This window comes from Prionailurus viverrinus, chromosome B3 (assembly GCF_022837055.1).
Source record: "Prionailurus viverrinus isolate Anna chromosome B3, UM_Priviv_1.0, whole genome shotgun sequence".
Lineage (NCBI taxonomy): Eukaryota > Metazoa > Chordata > Mammalia > Carnivora > Felidae > Prionailurus > Prionailurus viverrinus.
Genome location: NC_062566.1, coordinates 25283809 through 25310980, shown reverse-complemented (window position 1 = coordinate 25310980; position 27172 = coordinate 25283809). Strand labels below are relative to the sequence as shown.

Sequence of the window (27172 nt, the reverse complement as noted above, 5' to 3'; positions counted from 1 at the left end):
GAAGAATACAGTCCCTTCTTTTAAGTGCTGCTGCTCGTTTGGGGTTTGTCAGATGTTTCTTCTTGATTAGACTAGGTTTTGCATTCCAGGTGGCTGGAGCACCACCCATGTCATGTGTCCTCTCAGGGTGTAACAATCAGGAGCACACAATGCCATCTGCCCCACAGTGGTGACGTGGTGATGTTAATTTTGATCACCTGGCACCTGGTGTATCCTTCAGGGTGCAGTGAGGGGATTATGAAAACAGGAAACAATATAAACAGTTGCTAACAGTGGTAAAGATTGGTTAGCTGCTAAAAGCGGTTTTTAAAAAAAGCTCTAAAGCAGCTTAGTAGGAAACCACTCCCACTCCCAGGGTCAAGGGAAGAGAGGACAAGGAAGGAACTGAGAAAGTCAGAGGAGGGCCCTGCAAGTCTGAGGGTTGGACCTGACAGGAGTGCAGTACCTGCCCTGTGCTGCAGGATAAACTCCCTAGTGGTGCCCACCACTGAGCCAGGAGAGCCAAGAGCCACCATGGAGAATGCCGCTGAGATCCAGGCCAGACTGAAACACAAAGTCTCCTCCAGCTGGCAAAAGAGAAATGTCCTCACTTCTATATGGCAAGGAAGGGCGAGTTTGGCACACATTAGTTAAGGTGGTTTTTGTTCTCTCAATGGTATAGTTACTGTTTTCTCCCAACTCAGGCCATCTCTGGAGACCATACAGTAAGACTGTTTAAAAATCCTGCTTCTCACCAAACTTCCCCTAGGTTTAGCAAATATTGCTGATTCTGGCCTGATTTGGTCTTCTCTATGATGATTGTTGTTTTAGATTTCATCTTTACTATGATGGTTGTGAAACACTTTTTCCATTCCGGCACTCCTTCCGTGTTTACCAGTCTGTCCTCCCTGCCTTCTCCCCCAGTTTATGTATGTATGTATGTATGTATGTATGTATGTATGTATGTCTACACACACACACACACACACACATTTATATTCATTATGGACTGATCAAGTCCCATTTTTTTTTCCCAGTGATCTATAGTTCATTATTGTCCTTTTTTTGCTTTTGGTTTTCAAATAGTTTCAGATTTGGCCAGCGGGAGCCCCTTCGAGTTGCTTTTTGTGTCCTGACATTTTTTGTTGAACGTTTTTGTAATTTCTGACTTAACAAGATGTCCCAGGCTTATCTTGTACCCCTGGTGCCCTGGAATCAGTTTCTCTGAGGATCCCTGGTCCCTGACACTAGCTGTGTGCATTACTACAGGGGTGTCTTTGCCGCTTATCCTATCAGAGCTTGTCTTAATCCCTTTTAAAAATTGTTCATAATTCTTTTTTAACAAAAGTAATAGTGCTTTAAAAAATGTAAACCATACAACTATTTTAAAAAAGTACCCACAGGTAAAGTTTAGGGATGGTGTGTATCCTTCCAGACTATTTACATATACAAAAAACTACATTTGGTGATGGGGTTTAGTTTTGCTTTTTGCTAATATATGAATTCTGTTCTACAAGGTCTTTTTTTCTTCTTCACAGCATAGTATGTACTCTGTACCAGAATGTAGAATTCTGTCATTTTTGTTTGTCAGCTGCATGGGTATATTAATATCATGCTTAACCAGTGTGCAGTGGATGGACATTCGGATTGACTCCAGCCTTGCTGCAGTGCAGACTTCTGTACACATGCTGTTAAGCATTTAACTTTTTTTTAATTTTTAAAAAATTTTTATTGAGTTAAATGCACATAGCATAAAATTAACAATTTTAAAGTGCATGGTTCAGCATTTAGTGCATTCAGCGTTGCACAACCACCTCTCTAGTTCCAGCGCATTTTCACCACCCCATGTTGTGCATTTTTACGTGGACGCAAGAATGGAGTAATGGATTTACTCTGGACAAAAAGGCACATTAAAAGCTTTTCATGGTTATGTCCAGCCGCCCTCCAGAAAAGCTATTCTAATTTATATTCCCACTAGAGATGAAAGTGTGCATTTTCCTATACCCTTATTGGCATTTTGTGTATTATCAGCCTTTATTTTTCTTCCACTCCAATAAATAAGAATATGTATTCTTTTACTATTAAGATGTTTTAGCCATTTGTATCTGTTGGATTTCCAGTTTCTGTCATCTGCCTAATTTGATAGGGTTTTGGTAGTGGATTTTTTCCCCTTACATATCTTAACAGGGTTAAGTTTACTTAGGAAACTTTTCTATGAAATTCAGTGTCTACTGCTGTGAGTGGGATAATCTTCCTGATACATTTTCTAACTGGTTATTGTTGGTGTGAGGGAGCACCTCCACCTTAGATACATTGATCTTGTATCCAACACAGGTTGGGGGGCAGTTCTTGAAAATAATTTGCACATTCTGGGTGGCTCTTTGTTACAGTGTGTCTGAGGTCTCCTGAGGGTGTTAGTGACCTTGCAAAAATAAGCTAAGTGTTCCTACTAAATACCTTTTTGGACAGTGCTGTGTACATTCCTATTCCTGGGGAAATGGACTTACACACAAGTCCTTCTCTCCTGAGTGTACTCACTGAAAGAAAAATAGATATGGAAATAATAGGATAGAAAAGAAATGTGTTTATCTTTGCATCCCCAGCGCCTGGCATTTAGTGGGCACTGAATGTCTAAAATAAGTTAGTATGGTGCCGTAAGAATAGGATTTCCATTTTACTTTTTTTTTTCAAGCTGAAAAACCCATTAGCCAGAAAGGTCCTCACTGCTGGCTGCATATTAGAATCACCAAAAGAGGGGCGCCTGGGTGGCGCAGTTGGTTGAGCGTCCGACTTCAGCCAGGTCACGATCTCGCGGTCTGTGAGTTCGAGCCCCGCGTCAGGCTCTGGGCTGGTGGCTCAGAGCCTGGAGCCTGTTTCCGACTCTGTGTCTCCCTCTCTCTCTGCCCCTCGCCCGTTCATGCTCTGTCTCTCTCTGTCCCAAAAATAAATAAACGTTTAAAAAAAAAAAAAAAAAAAAAAAAAAGAATCACCAAAAGAATGTTTAAAATATTTATGCTCAAATTCGGCTGAGAATTGGTTTCAGTCTATCTAAGGTGGGACCAAAGCATCAGCATTTTTAAAAGTCTTATTAGGTAACTCCACTGAGAAGCCAGGGTTGAGAACCACTGCTAGTCCAGCATATAAACTCTACAAGTGGAGTTCAAGATGAAATAGGCACAGCACTCCCTTCCTCCTCCTTTTGGCCCCTAAGTGGGGCTTTGCTGGACACAGTTGGAAAGCCACATCCCTGGGGTCCTGAGAATCCTATGAGGATGTTAAGGGTGGTGTGCCCACTTGCTGGTGGCAGCTTTGTTCTGGGCCTGTGCTACTGCCTCACATGCCAGGATGGGAAATAGGCAGACATCTTGGTTCACCAGACTGAGGCAGATGTGGCTGGGCCTGGGAATAGCTATGGGAAGGTGTTTGGCATTAGGTGTTGGAGCTCAGTGATGGCATGCATCTAGTTTGGCCAAAAAGCAGATCGCTTCTTCTTTACTCCTTGTCTCCTTTGGGAAGGACTTACTGACATAACCACAGCCCTCCAAAGGGCATGCTGAGTGAGGATGATTATGCCAAGATTCAGAGGCCTTTTTGTTCAAAATGGTCATCTCTTGCTTTTAATTAGTACTTATATCTAATTTGAACTTATATGAGGATAGCAGGTACACAAGAGGCTGATTATACCCATCTTACTGAAGATGAAGATGAGGTCCAGAGAAATTGTGACTTGCCTAAAACCACACAAGGAAGCACGAGCCTGGCTTTGGACCCTGATGTTCTGACTTCAGAGGCTGTCATCCACCAGGAAGCAGGCTGCCAGCTCCCTCTTTATGTGGCGCCATCTCTTCTGCCGGAAGGGCTGTTCGTCCACGCAGTTGTTTCATGGCAGCTGAGGTTCTGACCTGCCTGGTGCATGGAGAATGGAGAAAGCTGCAGAGGCCATGACTCTGACTTAGATTCATTTGTGGGTTTTTTCCCTGGTATAAATTGTGACCCGAGTTGCTTTCAGCTCCATTCTCTGGCTGCCTGAACGACTAGAGCACAGGCTCTGTTATCTAACACTCATTACCCATCGCCCTCTGGGGCCGTAGACACTGCAGCACCTGTCAGAAATGATGATAAATATCTAGGCCAAAGGTTTTTTTAAAAATCTCTGTAGTCGAATGGAATGCTCAGTCAAGATGACAAGGTATTTTCAAGGAACAAATAAAGCACGGATACCTAACTTTCTCTTTTTCTTCCCTCTTGGCTGCCCATACGTGACTGACGCCGGTGGTCAGTCTCCTTGGCTGTCCTGCCTCTTCTGGGCCCTTGCTCAGGCTTTGTCCCTGCCGCTGACCCCTCCTCCATGTCCTTCTCAGCCTCGGGAGGACCCGTCTGCCCTCAAGGCCTGGCTCAGTTCAGAAGTCGCTCCTTTCCTCCTTCCTTTCCAGTCCTCCCACTTCTGTCTCTTAGCCTGTAAGTTACCAAGTCCTGTCGATCTGCTTTCCCTGGCCTTCCTGAATTGCTCTTCAGCCCCTTTGCCACTTCCCAGACGAGCCACCATCACTTCCATGTTGGACAGTCTGCACCTAGCATCTGGGGCCTACTCTCACCTGCTTGCTTTCTACCTTATATCAGAGGAGTTACAGCATCTGTGCACCCCTTCTGGAGTGAGTGAGCTCTTTGCACCCCTGAACACCCCTCCACTCCCAATTATTAAATACAGGGCCTGTCACAGAAGTCATCAGGAGGCCTTGATCAAATTCCTTCCGAGGCGCCTGGCAGGTCCCACGCCTGGCAGTTGCAGGCAGGCATTTCCATAGGGCTTTATTCACTGACCTCTCTCCTTCAGGGGAGAAGACCAAGATTACGCACAAGATTATGTTTTCCTTTCCAAACATCCCTATTTATGAACGTCAGATGTGTCAGGGTGTTTGGTCAGTTCCCTTGTAGAATGTGCTTTATAAGGGACAATGACATTTCCAGGAAGATTTAAGCCTTAGTCTGATTTTTTCCAAATGCCCAAAGCCTTTCTCTCATCCCATCTGCCACATTGAAGCAGAGGTGGGTGGTATCCAGCAGAGGGCTAGCTGGAGCCCTGCTTCCAGGAGGCCTGCCCTGCACGGGGGCTGCCTCATGCCTTTCCACCCTGCCTGGCCCCAGCATGAGTAACACTTGGGTAGAAAACAACCGTTTCATTGCTTGATGGACTTTTGTGGTGCCCACACCCAAGACAGGTGAGAGGCTGCACCCCAAAGGTACTACCCCTCCCAAGAGAACAGAGCCCATCCCTTCCACCACCAGGTGCCAAGTGTACTTAGTCACCCCTACTTTCTTGCTCACGTGATAAAGATGAGGCACAGAGCTGGAAATCAGAATAGCCATGGGGGGCAGCCCCCTTTTCTCAGTGCCCTCCTTACCCTCTGCCTAGGGAGGAGCTTGGTCAGATGCCTCATTTTTGCCACCGTAGCACCTGACATTTGCCTGGGCATATGGGCCTTCATGGATGCTGCCTGTCACCAGGGATGTTGATGCCGACTGGGGTACCAAGTGGTGACAGGCAGGGCATTGTGCAGGAGGTCAGATTAGATTCTGCCAGAGTATCTTCTAGTTCTAAATCCTGGGGGATTCCAGTGCTGACCCTCACTCCCTTCTCCATCACACACATGAGCCCTCTCCGGCCCATTGTGGGCTACCAGAGGCAGACAGGAGCAGAAAGGAGCCCTCTTTTTTCTCTGGGAACAGCCCTCCTGTTTCCTTGGCTTCTCTTGGGTCACCTATTCCCAGAAGTCTTGTGACTGCTCTGAACCTCAGGACATTTCCTGTACTGTCATTAAATTTCTGGGCTGTTTGGTCCCCTTGACTGGGTCGTGAGCTCCTTGAGTAAAGCAATACTGAGGTTTACTCCTCTTGCTCGTATGGGGTGGGCCATACAAGTTTATGAATAAGTGAAGTAACGGTCCTAGAGAAAGCTGTCTTCAGGGAATAGTGACTTTCCTTGGCAGTATCTCTCAAGGTGTGCCCAGTGCAGAAGAACGCTGTGTCCCCCGCCACCCCCTTTGGTCGCGCCTGTTGTGCTGGCAGTGTTGGGGCCCCCACAGTTGAGTGGGGGAGTGCCAGGAATGAGGAGCCACCGGTTCCCATGGGCTCTCTCCCCAACACCCACTCCCAACATCTTTGGCAATGATGGCACCTACTGTAGCCAGAGCAGGGCTTTGGCAGGCCTTGGCCAGCAGTGGAAGTTGTGTTTCTGGGGGCCTGAAAGCCCGGCAACCTCAGGGCCCAGGGCCAGCCTGCGTGGGCTCTGGAGCCCCTACCTGGGTGGGACATGCCATGTTTGATGGAGTGGCACAGGCAGCCGTGCCTTCCCTGAGCCTCAGCTGGGTCTGGGAGATAGGGTCGCTTGCACCCACAAGGCTCCAAGCCTGTCGACTCTGCACTCTGGTCCCTTCACCTCCAGTGGACCCATCACCTATTTCCTCCCCAGATTGAGCTTGGCTCATCCCCAGAATGTTCCAGGCATTCCCACCTCCACCCTGTGCTCACACGTTTACCCCACCCTAATGCTCTTTTCTCTGTGCCCTGTCTGCTACTGCCCTTCTGAGACTCCTTTCCAGTCCCTCTGCCCCCAGAAAGTATGGTCCCCCATCCCAGGTCTCTTGAGCACATGCTCATCGCCATCCCCCATCCCGACCCCTACAGCCTTCTCCCATTGGCCTGTGTGTGAATGTGTCTCCCTGGCAGCGTGGGAGTTCCCAGACTGGGGCCAGGGCTCTTGTCCCTCCCCAGCAGACCTTGCGACAGGACTGGCCCGGGCCTTAGTGATAACACTGGAAGTGAGCTCTGCTCCCCTGGACTTCTCCATTCACTCCTTTCCCTCATCTTGGACAATGTACTTGGACACAGGGGCAGGAGAAAGAGTGAAAGGGACCCCCACAGACTGAGAAAAAATGCACTCCTTTATTCCCTGTGGGAGAGACTGTTCAGGGAGCCTCCAGCATACGTCCTGGGGTGTTGGCTTGGTCTTAGGGCCCCAGCAAGGCTGGGGCAGCAGTGAGGACTCTGCTGGCCCCAGGGCAGGGCAGGTCCAGGTGGGGGCTGCTGCCCCTTCCTCAGAGCTTCTCCAGGTAGGAACCAGGGACAAAGCCACGCTGCCCATTCCGTTCCACTGTCCACCAACCATCCTCCCCTTCCAGGATGACTTCCAGGATGTCTCCCGCAGAGATATTCAACTCGTCGGAATTCTGGGCAAGAGAATGAAAGTGCATTGGGCTGGAGGGGCCCTTTCAGGGGGGCTCTGGTGGGCACCCCCGCCCCAGCAGTAAATGGGAACTTGTCTCCCCGGTGGGCCAGGTCTTCAGAGCCGCACCTGGCCTCCTGGAGCCACAAGACGAGGCTGCTCTGGCTGGGGCAGCCTCCGGAGACATGTAAGGTGTGGGGTGTCTTGTGGGACTCGGCCTCCTGCCCTCCTTGGTTTATCTTTAGGCCTTCCTCACCCTGAGGCTTCTTCCCCCACTTTCCCCCCTGCTGCCCACTCTCCCAGCTCTGCTTACACAGGTGTGTTCGCCACGCTCCGAGCCTTCTCAGGCGCACCGCACACAGCCTCCCCACTGCTGCTGAGCCAGCCCCTGTCACACAAGCACACTCCCATTCTCCTGGCCTGTCCCCCCTCTGACCGAGAACCAGGCTTTGGGAGTCTGCACAACCCAGGGCACAGCCTGCCTGCCCCGAGGGGATTCTTGGCTTCCCTCTGTGTGGACTGAGGGGGGCTCTACAACATCCACCAAAGCAGGGAGCAGATTGGACTCTCAAGGATCTCAGAGCACCCGTCCTATGGCCTCTCGACCCATCCTTTCCCCATGGACCTCAGAAGACCAACCCGAGGTCTCGTTCTTGGCGCCTGTGGCCCCAGTCTGAGGGCACAGAGTCTGACCCTTGGTCCATCTCCTGCAGGTTGCCCCAGGTGCTGTCAGCGTGCCTGCACATGCACACCCAAGCACACAGTGTCCGTGAATGCCTGGACACCGCGTGTGTGTGAGAACAGTTTCGGGCACAGGCCCGCGTACCCGTTCCACATTTGCTTGGCAGATACACAGCCACTGCCAAGTGCTGGGTGCTATTCTAGGGGCACACGCCCCAGCTCACTCCACACTCTGGCCTGCCTGTGCCTGCCTGAGAGGGGGTGAGGGCCTCACCTGGGCCGTGTAGTCGTAGAGCACCCTGTAGCCCTGTGCTGGCACGCTTGGGGGGCCCGGCGCCTCCTGCACCGTGATGGCAGAGTAGACAACCTCACTCCGTTCAGGGGTTGGGGTCAGGGTCTCTGTGGAGGCGGAGAGCAAGGTGAGGCTTGGAGCCTACCCCTTTCAAAGGCAGTGATCCCGGAGGCCCCCCTGGCACAGAGCTTCTCCTGACTTGGCTCGGCCTCCCCCCAAAAGCAGAGAACCCGTCTGTGCCACAAAGGAGTCCTCTCCTTTCCCCTGGGCTCAGTTGCTTGGGGGCCCCCACATCACTCCCAGTAACCTGCAGAGGCTGCCAATGATGCGGTCTTGGGACTTCCGTGTAGCAGCCCGGAGAACCTGGGGGCAAGAAGCAAAGCAGGTAGGGAGGGAGAGGGATTCAGCAAAGCCCCAGGGCTGGGGCCATCTGGCCTCTAGGCACAGAGTGACATGAGTGCCCTTCAGGCCTGAGGGTGGTCCTTCCCCTCCCTCACCCGCCTAAGCCTCCTCAGCCTGCTTTTTGCAGGCTCTCCTCACTGCATTCCCAAGGCCCTGAGCCCCCAGACTTCTGCTCCATCCTCCTTCTAACCCCCACAGGTGAAGGGGCTGCCCTCCAGAGTTCAGCCCGCTTGGGCCTTGCTGGGACCTTCACCTGCCTGGGCCCAGTCAGACCTCCTCCCTGCGCTCCACCATGACCTGGCCAGCCCAGCCACTCCCTGACCATGGGAAGTAGGGACTCCAATGTACATAGCACTAGGAAGCAGTGCCAGGCTAATTCACCCCTTCCTTGTGCCTGGCTCATGCCTGGACTGAGCGGCAGCCATGAGGGTTTGCTGCATAAAAAGACCAGAGCCAGCAAGAGGCAGACCCTGGGGGCATTGGGGAGACAGACGTGGGTACCCACAAAGCAGGCAGTGCTGAGGGCTGTGTAAGTAGAGGCTGATGCTATTCCTAGCCTCTGGAAAGGCTTCCAGGTGGGGTTGAGTCCTGAAAGGCAGCTTTATTTAAGTTTATTCATTTATTTTGAGAGAGAGCAAGTGGGGGAGGGGAGGGGAGAGAATCCCAGGCATGACCTGAGCTGACGTCAGATGCTTAACTGAGCCACCTAGGCTCTTTCCCTGAAAGAAAGCTTTAACAGACAGAGATGGTGCAAGGCATAGCCTGTGAGTGGCTGTGAGGTGCAAGGGGGCTGCCCAGGATACATGCCCAGGATAGAAACACATGGACATGGGTGTGTGGACCCGGACTGATGATAATACGGGCTGTGCAGGTTCAGCACCAATGACAGAGTCCTGCCCCTACCCAGAGTCAGGGTAAAAGTCGGCAGGGTTGTGGCTGGGAGGAGCAGAGCTCATGGAGGCTGCTGCCCATTTCCCCAGCTTTGTCTATACCTGTGACACTTCACTCCTTCCCGGCCACTGGCCCACCCCTCCTCAGCTGTACGTGGCTTCTAGCTCTCCCCTGCTTTGGCTCCTGCCCATCCCCTCCAGTAGCCAGGCCTCCTCCACCTGGTGGGACCGCTCTCTCATCAAGGCACCCGTGTCCTTTCTTGACGCTGTCCCAGGTGAGCTTTTCCATCAGGTGTTTAAATGACCATCTGTGCTGAGACCCAGGTCCTTCCTAGGGTTGCAAGGAGACCTGAGTCCCCCAAGACTACACTAAGACTGTGAGGGTGTGACTGCCCTCCCTTGGGGCCTTTGCTTTCTCACGGTTCCTGGAGGGGCATGCTGTGCCCCTGCTCTGAGCACAGGTGGTCACTCCCTGTCTCCAGAGGTGTCCCACAGGGGAGGCTTCAGGAGTTCCCGAAGCCTCAGAGATAAGCTGTCCTCAGGGAGCTGAGAGGTCCATCAACCCCATCCTCATCCTTACCTACCTCCTGAAGGCAGGGCCTTCTCTGCACAAGGCTGGATGGAGAGAGGGCATCACAGGGGCCTCGGGGTGGGAGTGGGGCACAGGCACCACATGAAACCCACAGATGCAGACTCCTCCCACACACACACAGGGCACGTGGCCCCCTCAGGAACTTGGGTGCTCTCAATGAGCTGTCACCATTGTCACCTAAGGCCTGAACCAAGAGGGTCTTTGGATTCTGAGTCTGACCCCAATGACTTCTGGGCTCTGGACCTGGAGAAGGTGACTTGTGCAGGTGACACAGTGATGCATGGCACTAGGATCCTCTGCGGCCAGGCCAGGGAAGGGGCCCTGAAAGGCCTGGGGAATTCTCCCAGAGCACTGTCTATAAGGTCTGCTCTTGTGTCCTGATCCTGCATGAGCAGGAGTGTCACTACCACAGCATGACAGTCAAGGGTACCAACCCAGGCTAGCAGCAGGGCCCAAGGGACAAGGAAGCCAGCCTGGGGCCTCCCTGGAGCTCTGAGTGCAGTCACCGGCAAGTAAATGGGGTGTGATTATTTGCTTAATGTCTGGGTCCCTTTGGACTGAAGGTGTCATGAGTCCAAAATGAGGCTGTCCTGTCCCCAAAGAATGCCCAGCACCTAAACCCAGCACTAGGCCCGCAGTAGGTGCTCAGTAAATACACGTGGGAGAAACACTTGGAGGAGGAGGGGCCGGACCCACTTCCTGGCACTTCCTCAGCCCCATCTGGCACCTCACCTCTTTATCACACCGCAAGATGGTTGTACGCCAGGGCTGCCGGATGAGGGCGCGACCTCCCGATCGTAATAGTTCTGGTAGGGCACCGGAGCTGTGGGCAGCAAGCCTGTGAGGCCCAGGGTGACCGAGGGCAGGGCAGGCGGGACCTGCACCACCTGATACCCGACTTGTCCCCATCCAGAGACCCAGACGGGGGCCCCACTTACCCACTCTGGCCCTAGCCTGCTTCGGTGCTTGGGGAGGGGGCCTCTCTCACTTTGATGAGACACACCCCACTGTGGGCACCACTGAGATCAAATATTCTGGGCTCATGATTTAGTGGAACCAAACCGGCTGTAAGAAGGCTCCCGCCTCTATTTCCCCTTCTGAGAGTTGTGTTCTTAAGCACTGTGCCATCTCTGCTTCAGAGGAGGCAGTAGGCCAGGGTCCTGACCAGGGGGTTGCCCCATCCCTGACCCCTCCTTGGGGTCTGGCCCAGGGTCCTTCACCCAGAAGGGAGCTGTGAGCCTTGTCCTGGCAGTTGAGGCTCAGAGAACTGGGGCCAGGCCTCTTAGGGACAGATGGGCCTGGCCCCAGAGGCTGTCTACCTGCAGGCCGGGCCTCACCCGGGGGCTCAGTGCCTGTGCTCTTGGCCTGGATGAAGCCATCGATGTCGGCTTCCACGCTGCAGCCTTCTAGCGTCACCCGCACCTCCTCGTAGAGCTGGCAGTGGGCAAGAGCAGAGGCTGAGGGATCAGGCCTCACCTTGGGGCCTACCCTCTTCAAAGCCCTGCTCCTCAGTGGGTGTGAACTCTGGCCAGGGGCCTCCACCCCACCAGCCTCCTCACGGGCCCTGTGCGCACAGCTCAGTGCCTGTATTTGGGGGCCTTGGCGTGGAACTGAGAGGTCAGAACCCTGGCTGACAGCTTCTTCTACTTCCTGAACACCTATTGTGCACAAGGTCCTATGCAAGGGACTTATCTCACTCCTGTCCTCTGAAGAAGACACCATTTTCCCCATTTTATAGATGAGGAAACTCAGAAAGGGGAAGAGATTTGCCCAAGGTTGCAGAGCAAGAATTCAGTGTAGCCAGGCTTTGCATTAATGAGAGGATCCAAAGCCCCCATTCCTTCCTCTGCCACAAGGAGACCACCAGTCCGTGGTCCAGGCAGAAGGGTTCAGGCAAGTAACAACAGTGGGCATCAGGGAGTCTGGGCTGCCTCAAGAGAGCTCATGGCTCTCAGGCTCCACTAACAGAGGTCAGAGCCCCTCGTGTAGAAGTGGGGGCCCCTCTCTGCTGGGGGAACCCACCCCAACACTCCTGGCATGTAGAGTTCAGTAAGGGGAACCAGGACACCCCAGGGAGTTGGGGGGCAGAGGAGGGACTGGACCTTGGCTCTTACAAGCACCAGGCCTGGAGTAGAGCAGCCCAGTGTCCTCCAGCCTCTCTGCAAACCTCTGAGGGGCAGTGTCAAAGGGCAGAAGCTCCCTTCTGACCCCAACAGGAAGCAGGTGCTCTGTGGCCTGGAGAGCAGAGCCAAGGACCTGGGAGCAGGGGTGAGCAAAGAGGCAGATGCCAAGGTAACCACAACAGCAGTCTTCCAGGCAAGGAGACCAGGGCCTTGTACTGAGTCCCCTGTCCTTTGGGGCTCCAGGGGCAGAGGCTAAGCCCTGAGCTGTTTGTTGATGGACTCAGACGGACCTGGGCATGCTGTTGCCTGGAGTCTGCCCTATCTGCACACCTCCACCCCCAGCTCACTCTCTGCCCCGCCCTGTCCTTAGTCCCCCACCTCATCGTCCTTGACACACTGCAAGGAGAGCTGGTTACAGTGCACCCACAGCGCATTGCGAAGGATGGTCAATCGATCAAACTCTTGCAGCTGGAAAGCCTGCGAGGTGGAGATGGGATGGAGGTGAGAAGTGAGGAGGGGCTCGCAGGGTCAGGCCAGACTGGGCCCCACTCAGCTACCGTGGCACTGACTAGCCACACGCCCCCCCTGCTGAAAGCCAAGTCCAAAGGAAATGCCCTTCTTGGAGGATCCCCACACCCACCTTTGTGCCAGCACCTGAGGCTTCTGGTTCCTGCCCTCACCCTTCCTCCAGTCTCCATCACATGCTAGAAAAAAAGCCCTTGGGCATTGTTGTGAGAGGAGAACTGGACCCGGAGTCCTAAGGCCTATCTCCCAGGTCTTGTCCACCAGCAGGACCCAGGGAAGCTATGGGCTTTTTCTGAGCCTCAGGGCCGGCTTCAGCAAAAAGGGGTGAAGGATGCCTTACTCCCCATCAGGGCATAAAGCCAGATGGGGAGCTCCCTGGGACAGGGGCCCAGCACAGGGCCTGGGGAGAGAGCAGATGGGTGAATGAATAAAGGAATGAGGCCTTCCTCCCACTACTGCCTCACTTTCCCCCATGAAGCAGCTGGAGGGATGGACAGCCTTCTCATTTTGCAGCAGGAGAAGCAGGCCTCATGCCCACAGTCACTCACCTCACAAGTGGTCCGGTGCTCCTGCTCCCACTCACCCCGCACCTTCTCCAACTGCTCGATGTTCTGCCTGTACACTCGCTCTGGAAGCACAGGTGGTCCTCAGGGAGGTCAAGGCCTAGACACCCACCCCCAACCTCCACCCCTTTGCTCCCTCAGTGCCCCTGCACAGAGTGCCCTCCTGCCCCAAGTCCTCGGAGTCCCTCCTCCTGCCTCAGAGAGACCTGCCCTGGCTTCCGGTGCCTCATCCAAAAGCCTGTCAGGACCACTTACTCTGGTACTGCTCTTTTTGGAGGTGACTCTTAGCTCCCTGCTGTGCTCTGAGCTGCCCAGGGCTGCAGTAGAGCCCACACCTCAAGATCAGAGTCCAAACCTTTGCCACCCCCAGGTCCTACCCTCTCACAATTTCTAGATGGGAAACTGAGGCTTGGAAAGGGCAGCATTGAAGGCGGTGGGGGGGGGGGGGTGGAGCAGGGGAGCTGTTGAGTTGGAACCCAGCAGGCTGGGTTCCATGACCTCCGTTCCCAGAAATCTGAGGGACACCTATCTGCCAGCCAAGGCAGCAGCTGGGTTCTGGGAGAAGCAGAGAAAAAGGGAGAACATTTTCAGGGGGCAATAGGGGTGAGCTCTCTGCCCTAGGAGGTGTACCAACAGAGATGAAGTGTGTTGGGAAGGTTCTGGCATCAGATGAAGGATAGAGGAGACAGAAACCCAGAGAAGGCTGTGTGTGTGTGTGTGTGTGTGTGTGTATAAGAGAGAGATGATGAACAGGTCTGTCTCCCATGATGGTGGTTGTGAAAGTCCTGGACTCTGGAGCCAGATAGACTGGGTTGAAATGCATTCACCACCACTTCTTGGCTGTGTGGCCTTGGGTAAGTACTTAACCTCTCTGTGTCTCAGTTTACTCATTTGCTTAAAAAAAGGATTCAACAGTGTGGCCAAGCCACTCAGCCAGCTGTGCTGGGGGCTAACCTCACCCACCAGCACACCTGCAGCAGCTGCAGCCAAGCCTCTCAGCTGGCCATGCTGGTGGCCAGTCCTGCCCATCAGCAAGCCTGCAGCAGTCACAGCCAAGTCACAATAGGAGGACATATGCAGCCCACACAGGGGATACCTCTAGAGTCCTGGTTCTAGTGACCAGGAAGGTTTGTCCTATTGGGACCCACAAGACATACATAGCTGACCTACCTAACACATAGAAACAAGCACAGTCAGACAAAATGGAGAGATAGAGGAATATGTTTCAAATGAAAGAACAAGACAAAACCTCAGAAAAAGAACTAAATGAAACAAAGATAAGCAGTCTACATGTTAAAGAGTTCAAAGTAATAGTCATAAAAATGCTCACCACACTTGAGAGAAGAGTGGATAAACTCAGAACTTAAAGAGATAGAAGATATTAAAAAAAGAACCAAACAGAGCTGAAGAATGTAATAACTAAATGAAAAATACACTAGAGGCAATCCACAGCAGATTAGGGGATGCAAAAGTACAGATAAGGTAGTAGAAAATATCCAAGTGGAACATCAAAAAAATAAGTTTTTATTTTTATTTATTTTTAATTTTTTTATGTTTATTCATTTTTGAGACACAGAGACAGAGCATGAGTGGGGGAGGGGCAGAGAGAGAAGGAGACATAGAATGTGAAGTAGGCTCCAGGCTCTGAGGTGTCAGCACAGAGCGCGACACGGGGCTTGAACTCATGAACCGTGAGATCATGACCTGAGCCTAAGTCGGACACTTAACCAACTGAGCCACCCAGACACCCCAAGAAAATAACTTTTTAAATGAGGATAGGTTATGGGGCATCTGGGTGGCTTGGTCAGTTGAGCGTCTGACTCTTGATTTTGGCTCAGGTCATGATCTCACAGTTCATGAGATCAAGCCCCACGTCAGGCTCTGTGCTGACAGCAAGGAGCCTGCTTGGGATTCTCTCTCTCCCTCTCTCTCTGTCCTTCCCTTGTTTGTGCTCTCTCTCTCTCTCAAAATAAATAAATATACATGAGCAAAAAAATTTTTTAATGAGGACAGGTTAGGGGACATCTGGAACATCAGGTGTCCTATATTTGCATTTTAGGGGTCCCAGAAGGAAAAGAGAGAAGGAAACAGAAAACTTATTTGAAGAAATAATAGCTGAAAACAACCCTACCATGGGGAAGGAAACAGACATCCAGGTCCAGGAAGCACAGAGAGCCTCAAACAAGACAAACCCAAGGAGGCCCACACCAAAACACATAATCATTACGATGTCAAAAATTAAAGCTAGAGAATCTTAAAAGCAGCAGGAGAAAAACAACTAGTTATATATACACGAAAAACCACAAAGTTATCAGCTGACTTTTTAGCAGAAATTTTGCAGGCTAGAAGGGAGTGATAAAATGCTGGCAGAAAAATAAAAAAAAAAACCCTAAAACCAAGAATACTCTGCCTGACAAGCAGTATAATCAATTATATCTACAAAAATTGGTCAAGAAATATACAAAATAAAAAAGATGTAAAATATGACATCATACATATGAAATGTAGAGGAGGGAGTAAAAATGTAGTGCTTTTAGAACGTGTTGGAACTTAAGTGACCATCAATGTAAAATAAATTACTCTATTCATAGAATGTTATACATGAACCTCATAATAATCATAAACCCAAACCTATAATATTAACAAAAAGAGAAAAGAACCCAGTCATCAAACCACAAGGGAAGAGAGCAAAACTACAAAAACATCCAGGAAACAGTTAACAAAATGCCAATAAATGCATGCCTGTCAATAATTACTTTAAATATAAATGGACTGAATGCTCCAGTCAAAAGACATAGGGTGACTGAATGGATAAAAAAACAAGACCCAGCTATATGCTGCCTAGAAGAGATTCATTTCAGACTTAAAGACACACACAGGTTGAAAGTGAAAGGATAGAAAAAGATTCCATGCAAATGGAAGCAAAAACAAAATAAACAAAAACACAACTGGGGTAGAAATACTCCTTTGAGGCAAAATAGACTTTTTAAAAAGATGGGAACAAGAGACAAAGAAGGGCATTATACAATGATAAAGGGATCACTCCAACAAGAGGATGTAACAATTGTAAATAGCCACACACCCAATACAGAGACACCTAAATATAAAAAGCAAATAATAACAAACACAAAGGGAGAAGTACAATAATATTAGGACACTAACACTCCACTTACATCATGGGTAAATCATCCAGACAGAAAATCAATAAGGAAATGATGGCTTTAAATGATACTTTAGGCCAGATGAACTTAGATATGTGCAGAAGATTCCATCCCAAACCAGCAGAATACACATTCTTTTCAAGTGCACATGGAACATTCTCCAGGATAGATAGATCACATGTTAGGCCACAAAACAAGTCTTAGTAAATTTAAGAATATTGAAATACTATCAAGCATCTTTTCTGATCACAACAGTATGAAACTTGAAATCAATTACAAGGAAAAAATACAAACACATAGAGGCTAAACAACCAATGGGTCAATGAAGAATTCAAAAAGGAAATTAAAAAAATACCTGGAGATGAATAAAAATGGAAACAACATTTCAGAATCTTTGAGAGATGGCAGAAGCAATTCTAAGAGGGCAATTTATACCAATACAGGCCTACCTCAAGAAATAAGAAAAACCTCAAATAAACAATTTAATCTTACATCTAAAGGAACTAGAAAAAGAACAAACAAAGCCAAAAGTTAGTTGAAGGAAGGAAATAATAAAGATGAGAGTGAAAATAAATGAAATAGAGACTTAAAAAAATCAGAAAAGTCAATAAAACTAAGAGCTGTTACTTTGAAAAGATAAACAAAATTCATAAACCTTTATCCAGACTCATCAACAAAGAAAGAAAGAGAAATCAAAAAATAAAATCAGAAATGAATGCGGAGAAGTTACAACTGACACCAGAGAAATACAAAGGATTGTAAGAGACTACTAGAAAAAAACAGATGCAAAAAAGCCATTTGAAAAAATTCAACATCCAGTCATGATAAAAACTCTCAACAAGTGGGTTTAGAGGGAACATACTTCACCATAATAACCCACAGCTAACACCACAGTCAATGGTAAAAAGTTGAAAGCGTTTCCTCTAAGGAAACAGGAATCAGGAACACAACAAGGATGTCCATTTTTATTCAGCATAATATTGGAAGTCCTAGCCACAGCAATGAGAAAGGAAAAAGAAATACCCAAAATGATATGGAAGCAGTAAAACTGTCACTGTTTGCAGATGACATGATACTATACATAGAAAACCCTCAAGTTTTCACCAAAAAACTATTAGAACTAGTAAATGAACTTAGTAAAGTTGCAGAATACAAAATTAATACACAGAAATCTGTTGTGCCTCCATATACCAATAGTGAAGTAGTGGAAAGAGAAATTAAGAAAATAATCCCATTTATAATTGCACCAAAAAGAATAAAGTACCTAAAAATAAATTTAATCAAGGAAATGAGAGACCTGTACTCTGAAAACTAAGGCATTGGGGCGCCTGGGTGGCTCAGTCGGTTAAGTGGCCGACTTCGGCTCAGGTCATGATCTCGCGGTCCGTGAGTTCGAGCCCCGCGTCGGGCTCTGTGCTGACAGCTCAGAGCCTGGAGCCTGTTTCGGATTCTGTGTCTCCCTCTCTCTGACCCTCCCCCGTTCATGCTCTGTCTCTCTCTGTCTCAAAAATAAATAAATGTTAAAAAAAAAAATTTAAAAAAAAAAAAAAGAAAACTAAGGCATTAATGAAAGAAATTAAAGACAACACAAATAAATAAATGGAAAGATAGTCCATGTTCACGGATTATAAGAATTAATATTATTAAAATGTCACACTACCCAAAGAAATCTACAGATTCAATACAAACCCTATCAAAACACCAACATTTTTCACAGAACCAGAACAAATCCTAAAATTTGTATGGAATCACAAAAGACCCCAAACAGCCAAAGCAATCTTGAGAAAAAAGAACAAAGCTGGAGGTATCACAATCCAGACTTCAAACTATACCACAAAGCTATAGTAATCAAAACAGTATGGGACTGGCACATAAACAGACCCATAGGTCAATGGAACAGAATAGAGAGCCCAGAAATTAACTCATGCGTATATGGTCAACTAATCTATGACAAAGGAGGTAAGAATATATAATGGGGAAAAGACAGTCTCTTCAATAAATGGCATTGGGAAAACTAGACAGCTACATGCAAAAGAATGAAACTGGACTACTTCCTTATACCATACAAAAAAATAAACTCAAAATGGGTTAAAGGCCTAAATGTAAGACCTGAAACTATAAAAGTCCTGAAAGAAAACATAGGCAATAAACTCTTGGATGTCAGCCTTAAGAGTACTTTTCTGGATCTGCTTCTTCAGGCAAGGGAAACAAAAGCGAAAATAAACAATTGGAACTATATCAAACTAAAAGCTTTTGCACAGCTAAAGGAAACGACCAACAAAATGAAAAGACAACCAAATGAATGGGAGAAGATAAGGGGGTAATACCCAAAATACATAAAGGACTCATACAACTCAACATAAAAAAAAAAATCTGATTTAAAAATAGGCAGAGGCCTGAATAGACATTTTTCCAAAAATGACATACAGATGACCAAAAGACACTTGAAAAGATGCACAAATCATTAATCATCAGGGAAATGCAGATCGAAACCACAATGATATATCACCCCATACCACTCAGAATGGCTAGTATAAAAAAAAAAAACAACAACAACAAGAAATAACAAGTGTTGGCAAGGATGCGGATAAAGGGAACCTACTTGCATTGTTGGTGGGAAGGCAAACTGGTGCAGCCACTCTGGAAAATAGCATGGAGCTGCCTCAAAAATTAAAAATGGAAATACCAATTCAGTAATTCTACCTCTGGGTATTTACCTGAAGAAACTGAAAACACAAATTTAAAAAGATATATGCATCCCTGTGTTTACTGCAACATTATTTACAAGAGTCAAGATGTGGAAGCAACCTAAGTGTCCATTGATAGATGAATGGATAAAGAAGATGTACAATGGAATATTACTCAGCCATAAAAAGGAATGAAATCTTGCCACTCATGACAACACGGATGAACTTAGAGGGTTATGATGCCAAGTGAAATAAGTCAGACGGAGAAAAACAGATGCCATATGATTTCACTTTATGTGTGGAACTTAAAAAACAAAACAAACAGCAACAACAAAAAACAGATATAGAGTCATAAAAATAGAGAACTGGTGGTTGCCAGAGGGCAGGGGGTTGGGGGATGCAAAATAGGCGAAGGGGATTAAGAGGTGTAAACTTCCATTCATAAAAGAAATAAGTCACAGGGATGAAAAGTACAGCAGAGGGAAGAGAGTCAATAATAGTGTAACGACACTGGTGACAGACGGTAACACTTATCATGGTGAGCACTGCACAATGTTTATAATTGTCGATTCACTATGTTGTACACCTGAAATTGATATGATATTGTAGGTCAACTATACTTCAATTGAAAATCTAAAAATTTAAAAGAGATATAATTAGGGTGGCTCAGTCAGCTAAGTGTCTGACTTCGGCTCAGGTCACGATCTCATGGTTTGTGAGTTCGAGACCCACGTTGGGCTCTGCGCTGACAGCTCAGAGCCTAGAGCCTGCTTCAGATTCTGTGTCTCCCTCTCTCTCTGCCCCTCCCCTGCTCACACTCTGTCTCTCTCTGTCAAAAATAACATAAATAAAAAACATAAATAAATAAATAAATGGGGGACGATTATAGCAGTCATCTCATAGGACTACTGTGTTGTGCAGACTGGTTGAAACATGCAAAGTACCAAGAACAGTCTTGGCAAACGGGAGAACACCAATGTTTTTATTTTACTTGCATGATCGTGTGAGACTGGTAAGCATATGACTCTGTACAGTCCTGCATGAGTGTGTGTCCCCGGGGTGAGGAAAGTGTGGGGTGGGGCAAGGGACAGGCCTATCTGGGCTGCCATCCCAGGGCAGAGGAAGTGGGCCAGGCCGCGTACCTGCCTCCGTGGCTGAGTCCTTGCACTGCTTGGCTTTGTTCTGGCTCTGAGGAGACAGAGGAAAAGCAGTGCTGAGCTGGCCCCAGCGCTCGGGCTCCCAGCCTTCCTGGGGGGCTCTGAGGTGCTTCTATCCCACCCTTCCTGAGCCACCCAGGGGGACACTTAGGAGCCAACCATGGGCAAGTTCTACCATTTACTCCAGCCTCACCCCACAAAGGACCACAATCAAAAAGCGTCCAATTAAAAAAATAAAAATAAATGCATAACCCGTGCAGATACATGTGAAAACTGGATATGAAGATCAGAGGGAGAAATATGGACGGGGGCCAGGTCCCATGGCCCTGGCCACCTCTGAACCCACCAGCTGGGACGTGGGCCCTGCCCTTACCTTGTTGCCCCTAATTCACCCACAGTTCTCTGCCCTTTGTGGGCCTCAGCTGTCCTGTCTGTGCAATGGCTGAAATATGTTCTTGGGCCCTGGTGCCTCTGATGCCTCACCCTGGCCCAGGGGCCAAAACAGTCAAGATCTTGGGTTCTGGATGACCTGGGTGTGTATCCTTTCTTTATTCTTTCTTGGATCTGACACCTTGGACAAGCCACCCACTGTCTCTGGGCCTTGGTTTCCTCTCTGTGGCATGGGTCTCCAAGGGTTATGTGAGAGTTAGCTGGCCCTGTCTATGTCCTGAGATTCCAGGAAACCCATTCCACAGATGGGAAGATGGTAGTTCAGAGAGGAGTAAACAGATGTTCCAGATGTGGACCTTTCTTGGGGTGTCTGTGGCATGCCCTCTTTCCCTCCCTTCCCTGCTCCAGTCCTGGGTGACACCACATGGCCTCAGTGGCCCCACGCACCTTCTCCACTTGCTTCTGGTGGCCATTGGTGCTAATGCGCTCAAAGGCCTGCTCGGCGTCATCGGCGTCCCGGCACTTCTGCTCATATGTCTTCTTGGACTGCGGGTGTGGAGAAGCATGACTGGGTGGGGGGGGTGCGGGGGGCACCCAGAGTGAGGCTCCCTGAACCCAGCCTCCCTTCTCCCTGTCGGGGACTGTGGGTGGAGTGGGGGCCTCCTAACCAGGGACAGGGATCTGGGGGTCCAGAATAGAGATGGAGAAGGAGGTTTTATTTCCAGGCCCTGTCCAGTCTCTTTAGAGACATGGTCACATCAAACCACTAGCAGGTCCCTGAAAATACCATGCATCTGCACGATGCTGGCCTCTGCATATGCTGTCCCCTCTTGCCGAACCTTTTTTCTCCTTTTCACTCAGTGTCCTAGGGGACACAGCTCAGGGGTCCTTTCTCCCTCCACCCCCAAAGTCCCTAGCTAACAGTATGGATCATCCCGTGGGCCACTTCTGGGACTGACCACCAGCCCATCAGTCAGGAGCCCCCCAAGGGCAGGGCCTGGGTCCATCCACATGAGTCCTTGGCTCCCTGCTCAGCCCCAAACACCCAACAGGCGATGGTGTGTGTTGTTGGGCAGGGGTTGAGGCAAGCCCTGTCCCAGGGGCCCAGCCCAGGGCTCCTGAGGTCCACATTGTGAGTCCTCCACCCCTCCAGGCCAAAGACCCTCACACTCACATCCATAGCCTTCTTGTAGAGAGACAGCTTACTCTTCTGGACACGGTCCATGACGGCCTCATACTGCAGGGGACACAAGGCTCTGAGCAGGGGGGCTGCAGCCTCAGGATGCTCCCCTAGGCCAAGAGGACGGGGTGTCCCTGGGATGAGACACAGCATCCCCTCCTGGCTCTGAAGGGAGCAGTGACAAGATGCCACAGAAAACTAGAGCCCGGGGCAGGATGTGCCCATTGTGTCTCTTTGCTGCAGACTCCAACCAGGACTTGGTCTCTGTCCCGGGAATACTCGCCCTGTGCGCACACACACACACACACAGTCCTTCACTCACAGTCTCTGTACCTCCTCACGCTGGTCACACACTGTGTACACACCGGCACACATAGGCACACAAAGTTCCACATGACACACAGAAGTACACACTCACAGGCTCCCATTGCTCCCACCGCTCACGCTCGCACACACAGGCCTTCATGTGCACACTCACAGAGCACCCACAGACACCATCCAAAAGCACACACAAGCCACTCTCCATGTCCCTGTGCACAGCCATAGGCCTGTTCACATAGGTGAACATACACACGCCAAACTTTTGCCACTTGTGGGCACACAGGGCCACTGCACCCCTACCTCACCTCCCAGGTTCCTCATTACAGTAGAGAGAATAGAACTCAGCACGGGCAGCCTCAGCAGGGAGCCTCAGGCCTGCTGCCCAGTCACCAAGGTGTGGGCACACATAGACACTGACACACGTGTACATGCTCACAAGTGAGGACACACGCATGCAGGCTCCCCCCTGCTCCCTCTCACACACGCATGTACGTATGCACACAAGTCCAGGCTATCTCCCCTACATACTACATCCCAGTTCTCCACTTGTGGGGGCTCTGGCCACCCTGGGGAAGGTGTCTCTCTGTCTGGAACAGCTTTTGCAGACATTACAGCCCCTCTGGCCACAGAAAAACTAAAAATAGCCAGCCTGGGGCCAGTCTCAGCAGGTGCCCTGCACACGTGAGGCAAGTCCCAGCTCAGAGTGGTCACCTGCTTCAGCCGCTTGATGCAGCGCTAGCTTTTGGGGCTGGCTTGGGAGACCAACTGTCCACTCAGGGCCCCAAGTTTAGAATCCTAAAAGCCTGAGACCCCAGGTGGCTGGCTGGGCAGATAGAGTACAGTCATGCTCTATTTCTGTGGCCAGAGCCACTTCTCAGAGCCTGTCGAAGAAGACTGAAGGAGCCCTGCTTGTGGGCTGGGTCCCCAAAACTTGGGAGATGCACATACGTGTCCCAACCTGTGAGAGGGAAACTGAGGCACAATGAGGAGAAGAGCTTGCCTGGGACTCCCAGGCCCAGCCTGGCCTTAGCTACGAGCTGGAAGCCCTCTCCTTCACAGCTCCATTTTGTGGGCCTTTCCATTTTTCAATTCTTCGGAGAGTTTGCAAAGATCCTTCATCTCCAAGCAAGAAGTGTTTCTGTGTGCTGCTGGCCTGTCCCATCCTGTCCAGGTGCCACCCTCATCACTAAGGCCTTGTGAGGCTGAGCACGTGTCCCCAGCTGCCTTCCCAGCAGCCATGGGCTCAGCCAGTCAGAGAGTCTCCAGCCTGGGAGGAGACCCTGGGACCCTGGTCACTGAGCCTACTCTCCACCCCACCTCTGTGGCTTCCCTGACAAATAGCCTCCAGACTTTGCTTACATATCTCCCTTGATGGGGACCTTACTTCCTTTCCATATAGTCCCTCCATCTGGAGACAGCTATGCGCTACCCATGGAGGAGAAGTACCTTTGGATGCCAAGGTCAGCATGACACCCTTACCTCCCATCTCCATGCAGGATCTGTGGCTCCTCTCAGCCAGGCAGCCCTACAGAGTGGCTCCAGTGACTAACCACCAAGTCTGCCTTTGTCCTAGACAAACAGCCTTGACCCTTCAGCTCAGGACCAGTTTCTGGTGACTCAGGCTGCCTCCTTTAGATACCCCCAAACTCTCACGGAACTTCTACAGTCTATTATAGTAGGCTAATCAAAAAGACCAATGCCTTTCCCTCTTCCTGGCATGAGAAGCTCAGGAGAAGACCTCCAGTGGGGCTCTCAGGCCTGCATGCTGGGCCCTCATTCCAGTGGCCCGTCTCTGCCCACACGCATCCCCTCTGCCTTCAAGTCACCCTCATCCCCAAGCCTGGAGTGCTGTCTTCCACCGTTCATTGGCTTCATCCCCAAGGTCCATCACTCAACTTCACAGAGATGATGACCACCTCCCACTCGGGGCCCACCCCCAACACCCGCCTCACCTTCTTCCTCTGCTCCTTCTGCCTCTCACGGAACTCCTCGAGGCTTCTCAGCTCCTCACGCAGGGCCAGGGCCAGCTGGATGTGGGCGCTGCCCACATTCTCCATTTCTGGGGGCAGAGCATGGAGGCGTGGAGCCCCGGCCTCCCACATACTCACTCCTGCCTGGACTAGCCCAGCCTCAGCCCCATACCCCCAAATCCTCTGCCAGCCTCAGAGTGCTGTGTGCAGCCTGAGCACCCCACCCCCGCCAGGATCTAACTACCTCCCTCTATGGGGACAGGGGTGTTCCCAGAAGGTCCTGTCACCCTGCAGCCTGGGGTTGAGGACAGTCGGGACTTACGCTGCTTTAGGGAGTCAAAGGAGGCCCTCAGGGAGCTGTAAGACAGAAAGGCCAGGATCAGAAGAAGGAGGGCACAACAGGTCCTAAAGCCCCCACTGGCCCCAGGGACGTTATGTTTGGTAGGATGGCCCTAGATGGCTCACACACACTGACCTAGGCGCAAGGGACCCTCTGATCAGACCCAGTGACCATCCACTCAGCCCCTTCTGGAAGATGGAGCTTCTCTTTGGAAATGATAAAGCCTTCAAACCTTTCCACTGTGCCAGAATGTTCCTGGCTTCTGCATGTTTTCCAGGCCCTCCCTCCTTCAGTGGGGTCCCTCCCCCACGAGGTCCTCACCTGCCTTCAGGATGAGCTGAAGTAGGAAAGAGCAGCATTCAGAACTGGCTTTAGGCAAGTGGCCTGGAGGATGTTTTGGAAGAAGCTGGATGGGGAAGGCAAGCAGGACAGGGATACCAGAGGAGAGAAATGTAGGGTCTTAGGGTAGTATGAGCAGCACATATAGGTGAGGACAGAGAGAGGCTGTCCCTGTCCCTGGCTGGGGTGGCTGAGCAGACAGTGGTGACATTTCTGAGAGGGGACCCAGGAGCGAGTACATGACCCATGGGCAGTGTACAATAGGGTGCATTAAGCTTGGAGCTCCTGAGAGAACCCCTCAGGAGGAGTCAGGAGGCAGCAAGGTGGCCATTCTAGAGTAGAGACATGGCATTGTCCACTGCAGAGGGGATGCCAGGAGGGCAGGAAGGGGAGAGGCTAGCCCGGGCATGGGGGGCGGTGAGGAACATCCAAGGGTAGGGCTGCCAGACAGAACAAATGAAAATAGGGGCGCCTGGGTGGCTCAGTCGGTTAAGCGTCCAACTTCGGCTCAGGTCATGATCTCGTGGTTTGTGAGTTTGAGCCCTGTGTCGGGCTCTGTGCTGACAGCTCGGAGCCTGGAGCCTGGAGCCTGCTTGGGATTCTGTGTCTCCTTCTCTCTCTACCCCTTCCCCATTTATGCTCTGTCTCTATCAAAAATAAATAAACGTTAAAAAAAAAAACCAAACGAAAATACAGGATGCCCAGTTAAATTTGAATTTCAGATAAACAGCAAATACTTCTTGAGTAGAAGTATCCCCCATGTAATACTTGGAGGATACTTACATTTAAAAAGTATTTATTGTTTATCCGAAATTTGAATTTAACTGGGCGTCCTGTATTTTATCCAGCAGCCCTGCCAGGGCCACAAATGGAGCTGGTGCCTGAGCAAAGGTGTTGGAGCCCACCCAGGACAGCAGTCCCGTCTGCTGGTAGGTAATGGGGCGCCATGAGGCAAATCTTTCCTTGGGTCAGAAACAGGACTGGCAGGGGAGAATGCCTCTCTGCAGGTCATTGGATCTCAGGGATAAGGGCCTCTCGTGGGGTGAGTTCCCCATTCTGGTAGAGAAGGAGACTCGAAATGCCAGCCTCAGAAAGCAGCAGGGCCTCGGCAGGGGCTCCCTGCTCTGTGCTCCCACATGCATTAGAAGCAGACCCTGGAGCCAGACAGCCTTGGTTCCGTCCAGGCTACTCACTCTGTGGGACCTCGGGCGAGTTACTTACTTTCTCTGTGTCTCAGTTTCCCCTTTTGTAAAATGAGGACAATAGCACAAACACGATGTTTGTGAGGAATAAATGAATTAATATGTATAAAGTACCTTGTCGGGACCCGGTTGCTGTTGTGCAACCCTCCCCTGAGCCCACATTTGCACACCCCTGTCCTGAACTTGACCTGAGCTGGCCTCTAAACTACCCCACGTAAGAGCTTACCAGTTTCCCCACTTATCAGGACCCTCCCCAGTTTTGCTTTCAGGTAGGGGTTCTCTTGAGGTAGCACCATAGGCTGGGCTCCCTTCTCACCTCCCCAAACCCCAAGGCAGGAGGGGCAGCCTGTGTTCACCAGCAGGTGTGTGGGCATGGGCCCATGGGTGCCAAGTCTCCAAGTGCGCAGAGAGATGGTGTGCAGGCATTGCAGACTGGACCTAAGACGGTACTTGTCTCTCTCTCAGGGGTAAATATCTCGGCCTGAGTTAACTCTGTCCCTTAACCAAGGATGCAAAGTAAGCTGTAGCTCCTTCTGTACCTGGAGGCTCGGTCAGTCGAGGCAGAACGAGAAACTGGGGCCAGAGTGTGGCCAGGCTTGCTGTGGTCACGCAGAGGCAGCAGCGAGTCACCCAGGCTCTGGCCACATCCTCTGCGGCTCTCTACCCAGCCAGCCCTGTGCTCCCCTCCCTGCCTCTCTGCCAAGTGGCACGCACGCCCCCTGGTGGCCATATGGCCTCATGACGCCCGCCCGGGACAGCCCTGGACTCTGGCCCTCCTGCCAGGGTCCCGCAGTCCTTGCAAGGCAGGCTTTCCAGGGGGCTCCCTCCTCTCATTGGACAGTTAGGGAAACTGAGGCCAATGAGGATCAGCAACCTGGTAGAAGTCACGGGGATCCAGGCCTAGAAGAGAACTGTGTGGGGTCTGTCTGGTCAATGCCAGGCCCCTTGCCCTAAACTAAGTGGATCTCAAAGGGTGGTCTGAAGACCAGCCACATGACCATCAGCTGGAAGCGGGTTGGAAATACGGATTCTTGGGCTCCACCTTAGTCCTCGTGAAGCAGAAACTCCGGGGTGGAGCCCAGCACCCTGTTTTCACAAGCCTCCGGGCTTGTGAGAATGGCTGGCCTAATTATTTAATCCTCACAGCTCTGCCAGG

The 27172-nt window shown here is 50.5% G+C and overlaps 1 protein-coding gene across 5 annotated transcripts in view; it reads right to left on the bottom strand.

Moving 5' to 3' along the window:
* Positions 1 to 3793: 3793 nt before the first annotated feature.
* Positions 3794 to 27172, bottom strand: part of PSTPIP1 (proline-serine-threonine phosphatase interacting protein 1) — a 50500-nt gene continuing 27121 nt past the window's right edge. For 2 of the 5 annotated variants that reach the window (XM_047863230.1, XM_047863229.1), the window contains 12 exons: positions 24458 to 24492; positions 24118 to 24224; positions 21839 to 21901; positions 21112 to 21210; positions 20260 to 20305; positions 13255 to 13334; positions 12560 to 12658; positions 11378 to 11492; positions 10791 to 10881; positions 8482 to 8537; positions 8157 to 8281; positions 6900 to 7205 (listed from right to left, as the gene is read on the bottom strand). In XM_047863230.1, coding sequence (XP_047719186.1) covers positions 7074 to 7205; positions 8157 to 8281; positions 8482 to 8537; positions 10791 to 10881; positions 11378 to 11492; positions 12560 to 12658; positions 13255 to 13334; positions 20260 to 20305; positions 21112 to 21210; positions 21839 to 21901; positions 24118 to 24224; positions 24458 to 24492 — 1048 coding nt within the window. In that variant the 3' untranslated portion in view covers positions 6900 to 7073. Of the gene's footprint in view, positions 3886 to 6899; positions 7206 to 8156; positions 8282 to 8481; positions 8538 to 10790; positions 10882 to 11377; positions 11493 to 12559; positions 12659 to 13254; positions 13335 to 20259; positions 20306 to 21111; positions 21211 to 21838; positions 21902 to 24117; positions 24225 to 24457; positions 24493 to 24796; positions 24882 to 27172 lie in introns of those variants that run through there. The other 3 variants (XM_047863231.1, XM_047863228.1, XM_047863232.1) reach the window with 3 other exon arrangements.